Source organism: Myxocyprinus asiaticus, chromosome 24 (genome assembly GCF_019703515.2).
Source record: "Myxocyprinus asiaticus isolate MX2 ecotype Aquarium Trade chromosome 24, UBuf_Myxa_2, whole genome shotgun sequence".
In the NCBI taxonomy this organism is placed as follows: domain Eukaryota; kingdom Metazoa; phylum Chordata; class Actinopteri; order Cypriniformes; family Catostomidae; genus Myxocyprinus; species Myxocyprinus asiaticus.
In genome coordinates, this window is record NC_059367.1 from 36769685 (window position 1) to 36788965 (window position 19281).

Genomic DNA, 19281 nt, shown 5'->3' on the forward strand with positions numbered 1-19281 from the left:
TCCTTACTCTGGAGACGTACAGGTCTTGGAGGGTGGGCAGGGGCGCACCAATAATCCTCTCAGCAGTCCTGACTGACTGTCTGATTTGCTGGCTGAACCAAAACAGACAGTTATAGATGTACACAGGACAGACTCAATGACGGCTGAGTAGAACTGAGTCGGCAGCTCCAGTGGCAGGTTGAACTTCTTAGCTGGCAAAGGAAGTACAACCTCTGCTGAGCCTTTTTTATATTTGTATTTTGTATTTGTATTTGAATTGTAAAGCGTTACACGGACCACCCTGACATGTTTGTTTTATAACAATGTTTTTAACATTTTATTTTAAATATGTACTGTTACTGTTGTTTAAATATGTTTTTTTGAAGAATCTGAATTGTTCTCAATAAAAAAGTGGTGAATATATAAATAACTGAATTTGAGTCTGCGCATGTGGTGGTGCAGTGTTGACGTTCGGAGACAACATCGTGTCGTCATTCAGGTCAAAGTACCATTGCGCGTGGAACTCCGCCCTGAAAGCACATCATCATTAAAATATCGATTTAGACTTGAACTGAATATTAGTTTGGTTTCTTTTGCAAGACTGTAGTTGACGACCATCCAAACCCAGAGTCAGCGCGCTGGTAAGTGTCCTGTCATGAGCCTGTTTCATTCTCTCCCAGTCTGTTTGTCATGCCATGTGTTGCCATGTGTTTAGAGAGAAAGTGCCGGTCTGTCGTGTCTACATTTAAATATAAATGTGTGACTGATATATCCAATTTTACAACTTCGTTGCCATGAATGTCAACAAACCCTAAAATGACAAAAAATTACGAGCTCGAATAATACATGAGTTTTAACTGATGAATTAATGTAAGTGCTTTTATAAAATTATACGGTTCACATTTCTGACTTTAAACCCCCCAAGAAATTGACCCATTCACTTCCATTCTAAGTGTCTCCCTGTGACTTCGATTTGTGTTTTTTATTTATTTATTTATTTATTTATTTATTTATTTAAAGAAAAGTAGGGACAAGTCAAAAAATTATTAGTTGTGGTAATAAATATTATGCAACAAATGATGTCGACTTGTACTGAACCTGTAATATTGCTTTAAACACATCGTATCCAATAGAAGTCAAATTAGATCCTGCCGGAATTTCATTTGAACTTTTTGACAAAGGCAGGGTCAATTGCATTTACATGTCAAATCGGGCTTTACATTTACATTGCTAGACTCAGTTGCAGTGATTTGAAAATGACGCAGAATGACACAGTGATCCCTTATGTCTGTGGTCTACTGTAAACTGCCTGTCCAAAAAATTAAAAGTCGCCGTTTGGATTTAAATTAGCAGATACTTAAAGTTACACTATGTAACTTTTATTTGTTATTAAAAAATAACAAAATGTTATTAATGAGAGAGTGCAACAAAAATCCATCTTCCAAACCATGTCTTTACCCAAATACACTTTGATAAACCTATAATCTATAATAATGATTTATATTTTAGAGCTGTCTGGACCGATTTCTCGGAAAATTGCATACATACGTCCAAGGCCGTAGCAGGAAATTCTGGGCCCCCTGACTATATATTGCTCTGGGCCCCTCTCCTATTAAAATAATACAGTATTGAATTTGTTGTAGGCCCCCCTGGACCTTTGGGCCCCTAGAATCGTTACCACCTTTCACCCCACAAGCGACGGCCCTGCATACGTCATTCGCCCGTGCATGTTCACGTCATATCCGTACACAGAGAAAATAAGCTCCGGCTACTGTGTGGTGTGGGAGTAGCTTGAACCTTAAAGTTTGTTGTCACAACAACGAGATAAATTGATCATGGATCATTCAGTCCGTAATAAAACCCGAATCAACATTAGCTTGGCTTTTCAGTGGTGGTGACAACTCCGAGATCTGAAAGGATTTAAAGGCGACCCAGAGATGGCTTTTTTCTACTCAACAGGTAGATCATTTATTGATATGGTTTATGTATAATTGTGTAATCACACACACATCTCTGTATATAATATTAATTTACAATACAATAAAGTACAATAATTATACTGTAATTGGTGCAGAACATTTAACTTGCTAGCACACGTGTGTTTTTTTTCTTTATAACGGCAATAATTTCTATAAATAAATCCTTTAGTCCTAGGCTTGCCAAGGACATGTGAGTCTTGAAATGATGTTGACCACTGGTTGGTAACAATGGCAATCTACAACATTTGACTTTATCAGACTAGCAATCATTGTCTATGTTAACGAACGTTGCCTAACTTTTGTAACGTCATTTATTTCAAAACATCAATGTTTCCAATAAGTCAAAACAGCAGCATAAGATATGGCACTTACCTGCTTAGAAGACATGTTTTCAGATATCCATCTTTTCCTTTTTTTATTTATTTGTTCGTTCACTCTGATAAGATGTCCTATATCAGTGTGTACACCGGTGCCTCGAACCACATTCATCCACGCAGAGGAGCAGAGCTGAAGCTCTACTTGCGTCATTACCAAAACAATGTTCTTCCGCAAGACGCAGTTTTATTTTTTAACCGCCAGAGGGCCAAAAGTTACATAGTGTAGCTTTAAGAGCCTATGACTGGATCAATATTGCAGTGATTAATGTGTTTCAGCTGGCAACAATTCTTTTAACCCTAACTGATGCAGTGTGTAGCTTCTCATTTCTTAAACAACAATGTCGGAAGACGTATCGTGGAAAAGATGTTACTGTGTTTCAGAAGGGGCAAATTATTGGCCTGCATCAAGCAAAGAAAACAACTAAGGAGATTGCCGAAATCACTGGAATTGGGTTACGAACTGTCTAACGCATTATTAAAACCTGGAAGGATAGTGGTGAACCATCAGCTTCGCGAAAGAAATGTGGTCGGAAACATCTTGAATGATCGTGATCAGAGATCACTAAAACTCTTGAAGTCACATTGTAAAAAATCGACAGTAGAACTCACTGTTATGTGTAATAGTGAAAGTAAGAGCATTTCCACACAGTGTGACGAGAACTTACAGGATTGGGACTAAACAGCTGTGTGGCCACAAGAAAGCCACTTGTTATTGAGGCTAATCGGAAAAAATGACTTCAGTTTGCTAGGGAGCATAAAGATTGGACTGTGAGCAATGGAAAAAGGTCATGTGGTCTGGTGAGTCCAGATTTACCCTATTCCAAAGCGATGGGTGCGTCAGGGTAAGAAGGGAAGCGCATGAAGCAATGCACCCGTCATGCACAGTGCCCACTGTACAAGCCTCTGGAGGCAGTGTTATGATCTGGGGATGCTTCAGTTGGTCAGTTCTAGGGATGGGCACGAGTACTTGAGTATCTGATTGCTTAGAAGTGACAGCAGTGAACGATAATGAAAATGAGATTGAAAATTAATTCGGTGACAACTACCTGATAACTACACTACGTATCAAAGAGGGGCCTTATTTTTAATTTTGAGATTGATTACATTGTCATTGGTACCTTGAATGTCAACAGAGACATCTCATAACAACCAAACTGATAAATGATGCTGCAATGCTAACGTTTGTTCTACAGGTTTGCGATAATCAAAATAAAGTTTGAGAATGGTGGATTGTGTTTTGAACATCTGTCTCTGCACACTTTTGCTAAACAGGTTGTATTGTCATATAATGTTGAAATTTTGACTTTTGACTTTTGAAGTTTTATCATTGACTGTAAATCTCCCTCAGTGCCGACATGTTTGTGTGATGTCGCATCTCAGTGAAATCAGAGCTGAAGATTTCAGCACAAGTTGTAAGTCCAACATAAAGTGGCGTTCCATTGCATGAATCATCACAGCAACAAACTCCAACAGAGTGCAGCGTGACTTTCTCTACGGGGCAGAGACGACGCTGTACACTCTGGAGAAGCGCATGCACACACAAGGCGAAATCTTTCTTTCAAACATCTAGATGGAGCACAGCTGAATGTTACAGAAAGCAGGGTCTTCAAAACTATTTTCAATTTAACAATGCGTTTTAAAAACGCGATGATTATGGCATCACGGAAAGCATGGTTTGCAGATACACGGTTCAGAAACAGTAGTGTGCATTTACTAAGCTTATTATGGTAACCTGAAGGAAGAACAGAGAAGGAAGAACTGGCCAGCGAGTCTTCACAAAATGACAAAATATCATGCAGTATATTTTGATTATGCTCTGTTTTGCACTTTTTGTAACGGACTACATTATAACAGCCTATGTTAATGAATAGATGTTGGAACATTGAGAGACAATGCAGCAGCCTAAGACATATGACATACACGATCAGCCACAACATTAAAACCACCTACCTAATATCGTGTAGGTCCCCCTCGTGCTGCCCAAACAGCTCTGACCCGTCGAGGCATGGATTCCACAAGACCTCTGAAAGGTGTCCTTTTGTATCTGGCACCAAGACGTTAGCAGCAGATCCTTTAAGTCCTGTAAGTTGCGAGGTGGGGCCTCTATGGATCGGACTTGTTGGTCCAGCACATCCCATACAGGAGATGCTCAATCGGATTGAGATCTGAGGAATTTGGAGGCCAAGTCAACACCTTGAACTCTTTGTCATGCTCCTGAAACCATTCCTGAACAACTTTTGCTGTGTGGTAGGACGCATGATGTTGCTGAAAGAGGCCACTGCCATCAGGGAATACTGTTGCCATCAAGGGGTGTACGTGGTCTGCAACAATCTTTAGGTAGGTGGTAAGTGTCAAAGTAACATCCACATGAATGCCAGGACCCAAGGTTTCCCAGCAGAACATTCACCAGAGCATCACACTGCCTCCCCTGGCCTGCCTTCTTCCCATGATACATCCTGCTGTCATCACTTTCCCAGGTAAACGACGCACAAGCATCCGGCCGTCCACATGATATAAAAGAAAACGTGATTCATCAGACCAGGCCACCTTCTTCCATTGCTCCATGGTCCAGTTCTGACACTCATATGCCCATTGTAGGCGCTTTCGGCAGTGGACAGGGGTCAGCATGGGCACTCTGACAGGTCTGCGGCTAAGCAACCCCATATGCAGCAAGCTGCGACGCACTGTGTGTTCTGACACCTTTCTATCATGGCCAGTATTAAGTTTTTCAGCAGTATGTGCTACAGTAGCTCTTCTGTGGGATCGGACCAGACAGGCTAGCCTTTGCTCCCCACGCACATCAATGAGCCTTGGGCGCCCATGACCCTGTCGGTGGTTCACCGGTTGTCCTTCCTTGGATCACTTTTGGTAGGTACTAACCATTGCACACCGAGAACACCCCACAAGACCTGCTGTTTTGGAAATGCTCTGACCCAGTCATTTAGCCTTCACAATTTGGCCCTTGTCAAAATCGCTCAGATCCTTACGCTTGCCAATTTTTCCTGCTTCCAACACATGAAATTCAAGAACTGACTGTTCACTTGTTGCCTAATATATCCCACCCCTTGACAGGTGCCATTGTAACAAGATAATAAATGTTATTCACTTCACCTGTCAGTGGTTTTAATGTTGTGGCTGATCAGTGTATATGTACATACTGTGTACTTTTTTTGGCCAGGCAGTGTATGTAATGTTACCACATTTGTGTTGTCTATGACATGTTACAGTGCATTAGGAAGAATGGACATGTCAGGCTCTGGAGACTCCAGCGGGCCTCCACAGACACCTGTAGGGGGAGGCAGAGGGTTACCGGTGGGTCGCAGGCTGCCTGCATCCATCACTCCAGGACGCCTGCCCATGATGCGCTCTAGAGACCTCACTTTAGGGGGTGTGAAAAAGGTAATCCTACATACACAGCTGAACACATGGAATACAGTTTAGTCAGTACCATAAATTCTAGATGCATTACACTCCAATTTAAAGTGCTCTCTTTTTCCCCCCGCAGAAAACCTTCACCCCCAATATTATTGGTCGAAAATCTAAAGAGGAGTAAGTGACAAATTGTTTTATAACTGTCGTCTATTTACCAGTAATATATTAACCAATAATTAATTGCTGATATTATAAATGCTTCAACGACTACGTTTACATGCACAAGAATATTCAGATATTAATACGAATTTGGTCATATTCTGATTATATAAGTGCCATGTAAACTCATTAACCTGATAGCCATAACTAGACTAAACCAATATTCTGGTTTCTAGAAATCTGATTAAGACAGCTGGTATATTCCTATATTAATCAGAATTTTGGGTCATGTACACAACTTAATCATAATATCCATCCTAAATGAATATTTACTGCCATTACTGTCCAAAGTTACTAAAGTGGCAAGGAAAGTATGTGAACCCTTTGGAATTACCTGCATTTATGTATAAATTTGTCCTTAAATCTGGTTTGATCTGCATCTAAGTTAAAATAATGAACAAACACAAACTATTTTAACTAATAACACACAAATTATTGTATTGTTCTTGTACATATTGAATACATCATTCAAACATTCACAGTGTAGGTTAGAAAAAGTAGGTGAACCCCATAGGCTAATGAAGTCAACAAAAGCTAATTAGAGTCATGAGTTGGCAAACCTGGGATCCAATTAATGAAACAAGATTGGAGGTGTGGGTTAGAGATACTTTGACTTATAAAAATCACTCCAACATTTTGAGTTTTGTGTTCACAAGGAGCATCTGCTGACATGGACCATGCCTTTCAAAAAGAGAGATCTCAAAAGACCTACAATCGAGAATTGTTGCTTTGGAAAGGGTTACAAAGTTATTTTAAAAAGCTTAGATATTCATCTGTCCACAGTTAGACAAATTGTCTATAAATGGAGATGATTTAGAACTGTGGCTACTCACCCTAAAAGTGGCCGTCCAGCCGAGCATCATGATTTGGGACTGCTTTGGGGCCTGGACCGCTTGCAATCAGAGTAAAAGATGAATTCCCAAGTTTTTCAAGATATCCTACAGGATAATGTCAGGATTGTTCTGCGCCAGCTGAAGCTCAGAAGAAGTTGGGTGATTCAGCAGGACAATGACCCTAAACATTGAAGTAAATCCACTACAAAATGGCTTCAAAAAAGACTTTTGGAGTGGCCCAGTCAGAGCCCAAATTTGAACCCAATAGAGGTGCTGTGGAATGACCTCAAGAGTGCTGTTCACACCAGACATCCTTAGAATATGGCTGAGCTGAAGCAGTTCTGTAAAGAAGAATGTTCCAAAATTCCATGTGAATGTTGTGCAAGTCTAATCTGTAGCTACCGCAAATGTTTGGTTGAGGTTATTGCTGCCAAAAGAGGATCAACCAGTTATTAAATCCAAGAGATCACTTACTTTTTCCACAGCACTGTGAATATTTAATGGGATGTATTCAATAAAGACATGAATGATTATAATTGTTTGTGTGTTGTTTGCTTAAGCACATTGTGTTTGTCTATACTTGTGACTTTGATGAAGATGAGATCACGATTTTATGAATTAATGCAGAAAACCAGCTAATTCCAAAGGGTTCACACTTTTTATTGCCACTGTAAAACGCAGCGTAATAAATAACAAGAGCATTTCAAGAAGTCTGTTTCCAGAGTGGTGAAGCATGTAAACGTCTTTTTCAGAATAAAAGCTTAACCAGAATATGGACCTCAATCAGAAAATGAAGTACATTTAAACATGTTCATTGTTCTCTGCTTGCAGTATGGGGTTATTTTAATTTGCACGCTTATTTATGTATTTATTTTTTGCTTTTACAGTTTGAAAACTGATGAGAGACAGAGACGAGATAAGAAAGATGTAGATCGAGGCAGACAACGGGATGTGCGGGGAAGAGGCCGGGGTCGTCCTGAGGTCATCCAGTCACATTCAATTTTTGAGCAGGGTCCAGCAGAGATGATGGCCAAGAGAAAAGGTACAGCAGGTTTCTGGGGTATGAAATTAGAATAATCATTAGGATGATTATTTTTAAATGAGTCGGGTATGTAATTAGTGACATTTATTACACTGCTTTCAGGAATTCTTGACTCTGATTGGTCAATCGGCCCATTCATTGGTCAGATATTTCTGATTAATGACCGTTGTCCACAACACTGTATAACTGACCTGTCTTCTGGGTGATCTATGTTTCCTGAATTGTATTGCTTGTGTCTGTCTCTGTTATCACTTCATGGTCTCTACAATTAAGCTAATGAAATAATTTCAATGCAAATCAATATTTCATCTCTTTGTATTTATTTATTTATTTGGTGTGTAGCCATCTTATAAGCAGGATAATATACAATTGCAAAATAAACCCCTTCACAGTAATATAAGACCCTTATTCAATTTGATTTAAGAGCCAGAAATATCCCTTTTATAAGATACATTTGATTACAGTAGGCAAGAATGTAACCAAATATACTGGGACCAAAGGTACTATTTAAATAATGGGTCATTGAGAGCGCCATATTGGTCGACCATTAATTAGACTAAACTACACCAACTCTCTGTTCCCACGTCTATCTGTCAGTGGATTACCAGCCTGTCAGTGGATTAACACCCCCAACATTGACCCCCCTCACCATTTTGAACAGCACTGTGGCAGCAGTGGAGTCATTCAGGTTCCTGGGCACTACCATCTCACAGGACCTGAAGTGGCAGACCCACATTGAATCCACTGTGGAAAAAGGCCCAGCAGAGGTTGTACTTCCTTCGCCAGCTGAGGAAGTTCAACCTGCCACAGGCTCTACTGATACAGTTCTACTCAGCAGTCATTGAGTCTGTCCTCTGCACTTCAATATCTGTCTGGTTTGGTTCAGCTACGAAATCGAACATCAGAAGACTACAAAGGACAGTTTGGACTGCTGAGCGGATTATTGGTTGTCCCCTGCCCTCCCTTCAAGAACTATACACTTCCAGATTGAGGAAAAAGGCTGGAAAAATCACTCTGGACCCCACTCACCCAGTCCACTACCTTTTTGAACTGTTGTCTTCTGGCCGATGCTACTGAGCACCAGAACCGTCAGGCACAGGAACCGTTTTTTCCCTCGGGCCATTCACCTTATGAACAGCTAAAACTGCCCCATTGAGCAATAATTATGTGCAATACAACGTTTAGTCTTTTTATATTTATCCAACACATCCAACCTCTTCTGCCATTACATTCCCTCGTACCTGTATATAACAGATTTGTATTTGCACTATGTATATATATACATATACATATGTATGTGTGTGTGAGATATATATATATATATATATATATATATATATATAAGTTTGCATACTCTGGCAGAAATTGTGAAATTTTGGCATTGATTTTGAAAATAGGACTGATCATGCAAAAAAAAAACTACCTTTTATATAAGGATAGTGATCATATGAAGCCATTTATTATCACATAGTTGTTTTGCTCCTTTTTAAATCATAATGATAACAGAAATCACCCAAATGGCCCTGATCAAAAGTTTACATTACCCTTGAATGTTTGGCCTTGTTACAGACACACAAGGTGACACAGACAGGTTTAAATGGCAATTAAAGGTTAATTTCCCACACCTGTGGCTTTTTAAATTGCAATTAGTGTCTGTGTATAAATAGTCAATGAGTTTGTTAGCTGTCACGTGGATGCACTGAGCAGGCTAGATACTGAGCCATGGGAAGGAGAAAAGAACTGTCAAAAGACCTGCGTAACAAGGTAATGGAAATTTAAAAAGATGGAAAAGAATATAAAAAGATATCCAAAGCCTTGAAAATGCCAGTCAGTACTGTTCAATCACTTATTAAGAAGTGGAAAATTCGGGGATCTCTTGATACCAAGCCAAGGTCAGGTAGACCATGAAAGATTTCAGCCACAACTGCCAGAAGAATTGTTCGGGATACAAGGAAAAACCCACAGGTAACCTCAGGAGAAATGCAGGCTGCTCTGGAAAAAGACGGTGTGGTTGTTTCAAGGAGCACAATACGACGATACTTGAACACAAATGAGCTGCATGGTCGAGTTGCCAGAAACAAGCCAATGCCACAAAAAAGCCCAGTTTCAATATGCCCGACAACAACTTGACATGCCTCTGCATTTTTTGGTCTCTTGTTTCTCATTTTCCTCTTGACAATACCCCATAGATTCTCCTGACCTAGAATATGGTGGATGGAAAAAGTGTGGAAGAAAAAGATGCACAACCAACCGAGAGAACCGCAGCCTTATGAGGATTGTCAAGCAAAATCGATTCAAAAATTTGGGTGAACTTCACAAGGAATGGACTGAGGCTGGGGTCAAGGCATCAAGAGCCACCACACACAGACGTGTCAAGGAATTTGGCTACAGTTGTCATATTCCTCTTGTTAAGCCACTCCTGAACCACAGACAACGTCAGAGGCGTCTTACCTGGGCTAAGGAGAAGAAGAACTGTGGTCCAAAGTCCTCTTTTCAGATGAGAGCAAGTTTTGTATTTCATTTGGAAACCAAGGTCCTAGAGTCTGGAGGAAGGGTGGAGAAGCTCATAGCCCAAGTTGCTTGAATTCCAGTGTTAAGTTTCCACAGTCTGTGATGATTTGGGGTGCAATGTCATCTGCTGGTGTTGGTCCATTGTGTTTTTTGAAAACCAAAGTCCCTGCACCCGTTTGCCAAGACATTTTGGAGCACTTCATGCTTCCTTCTGCTGACCAGCTTTTTAAAGATGCTGATTTCATTTTCCAGCAGGATTTGGCACCTGCCCACACTGCCAAAAGCACCAAAAGTTGGTTAAATGACCATGGTGTTGGTGTGCTTGACTGGCCAGCAAACTCACCAGACTTGAACCCCATAGAGAATCTATGGGGTATTGTCAAGAGGAAAATGAGAAACAAGAGACCAAAAAATGCAGATGAGCTGAAGGCCACTGTCAAAGAAACCTGGGCTTCCATACCACCTCAGCAGTACCACAAACTGATCACCTCCATGCCACGCCGAATTGAGGCAGTAATTAAAGCAAAAGGAGCCCCTACCAAGTATTGAGTACATATACAGTAAATGAACATACTTTTCAGAAGGCCAACAATTCACTAAAAATTTTTTTTTTATTGGTCTTATGATGTATTCTAATTTTTTGAGATAGTGAATTGGTGGGTTTTTGTTAAATGTGAGCCAAAATCATCACAATTAAAAGAACCAAAGACTTAAACTACTACAGTCTGTGTGCATTGAATTTATTTAATACACGAGTTTCACAATTTGAGTTGAATTACTGAAATAAATGAACTTTTCCACGACATTCTAATTTATTGAGATGCACCTGTATATTGTCTTGTATATTGAATATATACTTGTTCTATTCTATTTTTATTTTTATTCTATTTTTTATTATTATCTCTGTCTTGTTGTTGTATTGTTTGTGCACTGGAAGCATCTGTCACCAAGACAAATTCCTTGTATTTGTAAGCATACTTGGCAATAAAGCTCATTCTGATTCAGAATATTAGGGCATTTCAATGTCTGGTGGTTGCAGGCTTTTTTTTTTTTTTTTTTTTTTTTTTTACATTAAAGATACTTCGCATTATCTGTAAAGACATCACTTCTGTGTTAAACCTACAATATTTTTTCATTTGATTAGGTTTATATGATGATGCCAGAGAAACACCAAGCAGTGGCCCTTCACCCATCATCAACATCAAAAAGGAGCGCGAGACAGAAGAGGAGACTAAAGAAATTCTGCGCAAACTTGAGAAGGAAAAGGTGTGTTTTCAAAAGCAAGAAATAGCTTATTTACTGGCAAACTAAGTTACTGTAAATGGGTGAATCACACCAAACCTGTCAAGAACATTCACCCAAAAAACAAGAGAGAAATAATAAAATATATTTTGCTTAAAAAAATTAAAACTAGTTATTAGAACCATTAAGATTATTTGCATTGTGACATTATTTACATGACAATCCCCCCTCCACCCCCCACCCCCCATTATTCTCAATTCTGTAATAAAAACAAATAAGCAATCGCATATTGTATAAATTGTATATATTATAGAAAATGTAAAGTAATTATACATCATGATAGTATTTGTTGTACTGCCATTAATTTATGCTGATTTAATAATGAATAATGTGGAAAAAACCCAGAAGTGAAACATCCTGACACAATGTGGTAATGAGAATTTTGTAATGAAAATATTGTTACATTGCCAAATGAAATCTCTTATTTGTTTTCTTTTGATATTTCGGAGGACAGGGCGGGAATTTTTTTTCTGAAATAGTTTGCATTCCCATGCAATAAATTTACCATGGCTTTACTAAAATAACCATATTTTAACCTTGATATTTGTAGTAAAATCATAGTACTAATACAGGAAAACAAAAACAATGTTAATAAAAATTATAATTTTGTGGTTATTTTGAATTTACTACAAATAGCATGGTATTTTTAGTAAAATCATAGTAACCACAAGATTAACCATGGGTAATCTATAGTATGGTTACTATATGGATACAGTATACTGTATTAAAAGCATAGTTTTCATCAAAAAAAATCAAAAAATCAAATAATGGTTAGCATACAACAACCAACAGAAAACTCCAGTGCAAACTGGAGGTTGATTTCAGCTGTTCAGCGATTTTCTTTCATCTCAAATTACATAATTTCAATGCAAATCAATATTTTATGTCCATGTATTTATTTATTTGGTTAGTAGTCGTGTAATAAGAGGGATAATGTACAGTCAGCTGGTTGTTATTGCAAAATAAACCCCTTCAGGGTGATACAAGACTAATGTAGTTAATGTTAACAAATGTAACCTTATTTTAAAGTATTACTAAAATATTACTATAGTAAAACCATAGTTTTTTCTATTTATTTTTTTTATCCCCTTTCTCCCCAATTTCGGAATGCCGAATTCCCCCTACTTAGTAGGTCCCCGTGGTGGCGCGGTTACTCACCTCAGTCCAGGTGGTGGAGGACAAGTCTCAGATGCCTCTGCTTCTGAGACCGTCAATCCGCGCATTTTATCACGTGGCTTGTTGTTCGACACCGCAGAGACTCCCGGCATGTGGAGGCTCATGCTACTCTCCGCGATCCACGCACAACTTACCACGTGCCCCATTGGGAGCGAGCACCACTAATCGTGACCACGAGGAGGTTACCCTATGTGACTCTACCCTCCCTAGCAACCGGGCCAATTTGGTTGCTTAGGAGACCTGGCTGGAGTCACTCAGCACACCCTGGATTCGAACCTGCGACTCAAGGGGTGGTAGTCAGCATCAATACTCGCTGAGCTACCCAGGCCCCTATTAAAACCATAGTTAAACTTTGGTATTTGCTTAGTAAAACCATGATACCCACAAAATTATGAATTTTATTACCACAATTTTCGTTCTCCTGTATTAGTACTATTGTTTCACTATGAATATCATGGTTAAAATATGGTTACTGTAGTAAAACCATCACACATTTATTGCAAGGGAACACAAAACTATTTCAAAAAAAATAATTCCCACCCTGTCCTCTCAAGGTCTTTGTTTTTGTTTTTTTAATACAGTATACTGTATACATATAGTAACCATGGTTTAACTATGGAATAACCATGGTTAATCTTGTGGTTATCTACAAATACCACGGTATTTGTAGTAAAACAATAACCACAAAATTATGCATTTTTCTCTGTATTATTACTATGGTTTCACTTTGAATAGCAAGGTTAAAATATGGTAACTGTAGTAAAACCATACATTTATTGCGTGGGAACAAAATTTATTGTGAGGGAACATAAAACGTATCACAAAGGAAAGCAAACTATTGCAAGGAAACTCAAACTATTGCGAGGGCAAGCAAAACTATTTCAGGAAAGCAATTTTTGGCCTGTCCTCTTAGGGGCTCTGTAGAAATATGACGTGGACATGTTTTTGTGAGATTCACCTAAATGCAGATACCAGTTGCCTGACTGAGGAAGTTATGCCAGAGAGTCTTTGTTATCTGTTACTTACAAGCCTTCGGTTATGTGTGCCGCAGTTTCTGGACGACCCTCACCTGAAAGGTGAAAGAGAAAGCTGTCCTGTGCAGCTGCCACTGGCTGTGTCTGGCTGGGTCTTCAAAGAGGAGTTTAGTGAAGAGATTGAGGACATTGACTTAAAATCAGAGAAGAACTCTTCAGATACTGAATTAATGAACACTGACAGCACTGGAGCTGAAGTGAAGGGTATGTTTTTTTTTTAGATGTGTTATAGCATATACTAGCTAGTATTTTGTGTTATGAGTGGGGTGTCTAACCAGGAGCGCTGTCCTGGAACAGAGGCCAAACATGGAGTATTTAATTCTGGTCTTTAAGCATAGACCAATCAGAATTCTGGTTTTCGCCTGCTGGATGAAAAATTCCAAGATTTACGTTTAAGCAAGGCCCCAAGCCATGTCTAGCGATTTACAGTGTAATAAAAATTTGGTTAGCAACCACCTTGAACACCCTAGCAACCAAACAGCACTTTTGCATCTTAATGTCCCTCTTTAGTCAAGCAGGAGCCTTTGGAAGTTCCTGAACAAAAGAAGGTGGAGCCTTCGTTCAGACTGCCACGCTTGCCTGAGCCTGATCTGCTGCCTGATTTATTGGAGGTGTGGAATCACTGTAAAGAGGAGGAGCTTCTCTTCATGCAGCTGCCTGATGCTCTGCCTGGGCAACCACCGACCAGTGATGCACGGCCCACCAAAACAGAGGTGCAATCAAGTGATGGACAGGCAATGATGCAAAAGACTGAGACACAGGTTGGCACTTGCTGCAGAAGACATTTATAATTTGGTTAAATCTCCACCTAGCAAGCCTCGTATTATTTTTAAATGTATGGTCTTAATTATGTTTTTTTTTTTTTTTTTTTTACATTAGGTTACAGAAGTTTGTGAACAGAGTAAATTTGCTTGTCCATTTTTGCATGTACTCATGTTGTTGTTCTTCTCTTGTATGTGTTTGCCAGGAGGAGTCACAAGAAGAGAACAGCTGTTGTCTTAAGGAACTGCAGGAGGGTTTGGTTGGGAAGATGCTGGTAAGGAAGTCTGGCAAAGTGCAGCTTATTCTGGGTAACATAACCCTGGATGTGGCCCTTGGAACCCCCTGTGCTTTCCTCCAGGTCAGTTAGATTCCTCATCAGTATGGCTGTTAAGGTTTTCATTCATCATTCCAGGTCATTGAATGTCAGGTAGAATTTAATCTAAAGCCACAAGCCATTCAATGTTGACCTCACCGGAATGGCTTATAGGAATAGTAAATTCTCTCATCATTTACTCACCCTCATGCCATCCCAGATGTGTATGACTTTCTTTCTTCTACAGAACACAAAGATTTTTAGAAGAATATTTCAGATCTGTAGGTCCATACAATGCAAGTGAATGGTGACCAGAACTTTGAAGCTCCAAAAGCACATAAAGGCGGCGTAAAAGTAATCCATACTTGTCCAGTGGTTTAATCCATGTCTTCAGAAGCGATATGATAGGTGTGGGTGGGAAACAGATCAATATTTAAGTCCTTTTTCTTTTTTTACTATAAATCTCCACTTTCACATTCTTCTTTTGTTTTTGTCGATTTGCATTCTTTGCCATCTACTGGGTAGGGAGAAGAATTTATAGTAAAAAAGGATTTAAATATTGATCTGTTTGTCACCCACACCTACCATATCACTTCTGAATATATAGGTTTAACCATTAGTATGTATTGTATTACTTTTATGCTGCCTTTATGTGCTTTTTGGAGATTCAAAGTTTTGGCCACTTTTCAATTGCATTGTGAGATTTTTTCTAAAAATCTTCATTTGTGTCCAGCAAAAGAAAGAAAGTCATACACATCTGGGATGGCATGAGGGCAAGTAATGATGAGAGAATTCTTTTTTTGGATGAACTATTCCTTGAATCAGTCGTTTTGTGGGGAAATCTGTTGGTGCTAACTGCTGGTGTGAAAAGGTTTTCACAGCACCTGTACATCCAAATGGTCCAAAGTACAATGTAACAAAATATGTTCAATAATCACATGATTAAACAAAGTAGGGATGTCTCATCATGGCAGAACTCAGCTGGGTTTTCCCAATGTTTGAACTGCATGTAAACCCTATTTAGTTTTTGAATAAGTTGTACCAGATTACTGTACACAACATTTATCACAAATACTTTTATACATCGCTCAGATATATACATTTGATAAACCATATGTTTTTGTAGAACATAACCTGTTTTTGCTTAAATACTACACACATAGTGGGGTCCAAAAGCCTGAGACCACTTGTAAAAAATGTGTTTGTTTTCTAATTTGATAAAAAACATAAAATTATATAATCAGCATAACAATTGTACAAAGAAATATTGAGAAAATGTAAATATATATATATATATATATATATATATATATAATAATTTTTTTCTTTTGTTTGCTATGTCCCCCTTTTTCTTTGATTTAAAAAAAAAAAAAATCCAGGTTTTCAGTGTGGTCTCCGACTTTTTGGATACCACTCTATACACACATTCTACTTAACCCTAAATCACTGCTCATTAGTGGTTAACAGTTTTACTGTTCGTGTCAAATTTGACCCAAAATATCAAATGTGTTAGACCCCCCCTTTTTTTGTCCTAATTTACATCTAAATTTATAACTTACTCCTTTAATTTTCATATACAGTGCATCCAGAAAGTATTCACAGCGCTTCACTTTTTCCACATTTTGTTATGTTACAGCCTTATTCCAAAATGGATTAAATTCATTATTTTCCTCAAAATTCTACAAACAATACCCCATAATGACAACGTGAAAGAAATTTGTTTGAATTCTTTGCAAATGTATTAAAAATAAAAAACGAAAAAAAATCACATGTACATAAGTATTCACAACCTTTGCTCAGTACTTTGTTGAAGCACCTTTGGCACCAATTACAGCCTCAAGTCTTTTTGAGTATGATGCTACAAGCTTGGCACACCTATTTTTGGGCAGTTTCTCCCATTCTTCTTTGCAGGACCTCTCAAGCTCCTTCAGGTTGGATGGGGAGCGTCGGTGCACAGCCATTTTCAGATCTCTCCAGAGATGTTCAATCAGGTTCAAGTCTGGGTTCTGGCTGGGCCACTCAAAGACACTCACAGAGTTGTCCCGGAGCCACTCCTTTGTTATCTTGGCTGTGTGCTTAGGATCGTTGTCCTGTTGGAAGATGAACCTTCGCCCCAGTCTGAGGTCCAGAGCGCTCTGGAGCAGGTTTTCATCAAGGATGTCTCTGTACATTGCTGCATTCATCTTTCCCTCGATCCTGACTAGTCTCCCAGTTCCTGCCACTGAAAATCATCCCCACAGCATGATGCTGCCACCACCATGCTTCACTGTAGGGATGATATTGGCCAGGTGATGAGCGGTGCCTGGTTTCCTCCAGACATGACGCTTGCCATTCAGGCCAAAGAGTTCAATCTTTGTTTCTCATGGTCTGAGAGTCCTTCAGGTGCCTTTTGGCAAACTCCAGGCGGGCTGTCATGTGCCTTTTACTGAGGAGTGGCTTCCGTCTGGCCACTCTACCATACAGGCCTGATTGGTGGAGTGCTGCAGAGATGGTTGTTCTTCTGGAAGGTTCTCTTCTCTCCACAGAGAAACGCTGGAGCTCTGTCAGAGTGACCATCGGGTTCTTGGTCACCTCCCCGACTAAGGCCCTTCTCGCCCGATCGCTCAGTTTGGCCAGGCGACCAGCTCTAGGAAGAGTCCTGGTGATTCCAAACTTCTTCCATTTACGGATGATGGAGGCCACTGTGCTCAGTGGGACCTTCAATGCTGCAGACATTTTTCTGTACCCTTCCCCAGATCTGTGCCTCGATACAATCCTGTCTCGGAGGTCTACAGACAATTCCTTGGACTTCATGGCTTGGTTTGTGCTCTGACATGCACTGTTAACTGTGGGACCTTATATAGACAGGTGTGTGCCTTTCCAAATCATGTCCAATCAACTGAATTTACCACAGGTGGACTCCAATCAAGTTGTAGAAACATCTCAAGGATGATCAGTGGAAACAGGATGCACCTGAGCTCAATTTTGAGTGTCATGGCAAAGGCTGTGAATACTTATGTACATGTGATTTTTTTCGTTTTTAATTTTTAATAAATTTGCAAAGATTTCAAACAAACTTCTTTCAAGTTGACATTATGGGGTATTGTTTGTAGAATTTTGAGGAAAATAATGAATTTAATCCATTTTGGAATAAGGCTGTAACATAACAAAATGTGGAAAAAGTGAAGCACTGTGAATACTTTCTGGATGCACTGTAAAATAAGCACATTTCATCTTCACTTCTAAAAAAAAAAAAATATCTGGCACATTAGGACCATCTGCTGGAATAAAATAAATATGATATGAAATAACGATTTTTACCAGTAGATGGCCTCAGTGCTCCATGCATTGGCTGATCTCTATAAACCAATGTTACAAACTTAATCTGTATACTACTCATATATTATATATTGTATATATTTATTTGTCCTATGATATCACTTACTCTTCATTTTTCTTTCTTTTTTTGTTAGGAATTGGTATTAGTAAATACAGAGGGCAGAAGGGGAGAGATGTCTGTATTGGGCCACATTAAACACAAGTTAGTGTGTTCACCTGACTTCCAGGCTCTTCTTGAAAACCGAGCTTAAGGAGCTGCAGCTGGAACTGCCAACATTTCACTTGAAATAATCTCTGCATGTTCAGAGCAGTTTATATCCTTTTGTGAGACAATGTTCTCATATACTGTCACAGATGGAAAACATTGAGCAAATTAAAGAAAATTATTTATATTCTATATACGGAAGTTTATTTGAAGAATTTACAAATGAAGTCACATTCAAGTGTGCTGTATATGAGACACTATCACACCTGTAAATATTATGGGTCAGTATAAAAAAGTTTGTAAAAATCCTGGTTTGAGTGTGAAACATTAAGTTAATAAAAACTGGCGTGAATTGCTCTGTTCTTTCAGTCCACATTTTTGTTTTGTATGAAAATATTTTTTTCACCTGTCTTTATTTTGGTACAATCAATTCCCAAGGATAAAATCAATCACATTGATGCTGCATTGACCAATAGGAAGCTGCTTGGTTTGGCAGTGACCTTTGTGTGGGCGATGCTTCACACAATGGACAAGGATATGATTTTAGCGGCGAGTTTCTTTTTAACTTCACTCTCACAGTGTATAGCAGCATTAAAAAGCTGGTTTCACACATGCTCAATATCCACCCACACCTTCCTCACCCGCAGAATTTTGCTGTGTAAAGATGGATTTACACAGGACGCGATGTGCAGCAGGCTTCGCTTGTGATCTTGCTGTTTCTAGTTTGTACAGGCGTTTTCCATTCACGTGAGAAGCGGTGTGAATCACGCCAGTAGAAGTGCAATAATGCTCCCTACTACTTCAAATCAGTTGCTGCATCTATGAGGTGATTACTGTAAATATTGTATTCGTTTTCATG

General features: G+C 39.1%; 1 protein-coding gene across 1 annotated transcript; it reads left to right on the forward strand.

Moving 5' to 3' along the window:
* Window positions 1-484: 484 nt before the first annotated feature.
* On the forward strand, window positions 485-19079 carry LOC127415472 (DNA-directed RNA polymerase III subunit RPC4-like). Its single transcript, XM_051654246.1, has 9 exons — window positions 485-620; window positions 5563-5734; window positions 5841-5884; window positions 7647-7801; window positions 11457-11578; window positions 13842-14028; window positions 14335-14585; window positions 14792-14944; window positions 18352-19079. The coding sequence occupies exons 2-9, from the start codon at window positions 5576-5578 to the stop codon at window positions 18466-18468; spliced, it is 1188 nt and encodes a 395-aa protein (XP_051510206.1). The 5' UTR covers window positions 485-620; window positions 5563-5575; the 3' UTR covers window positions 18469-19079.
* The last annotated feature ends 202 nt before the right edge of the window (window positions 19080-19281 follow it).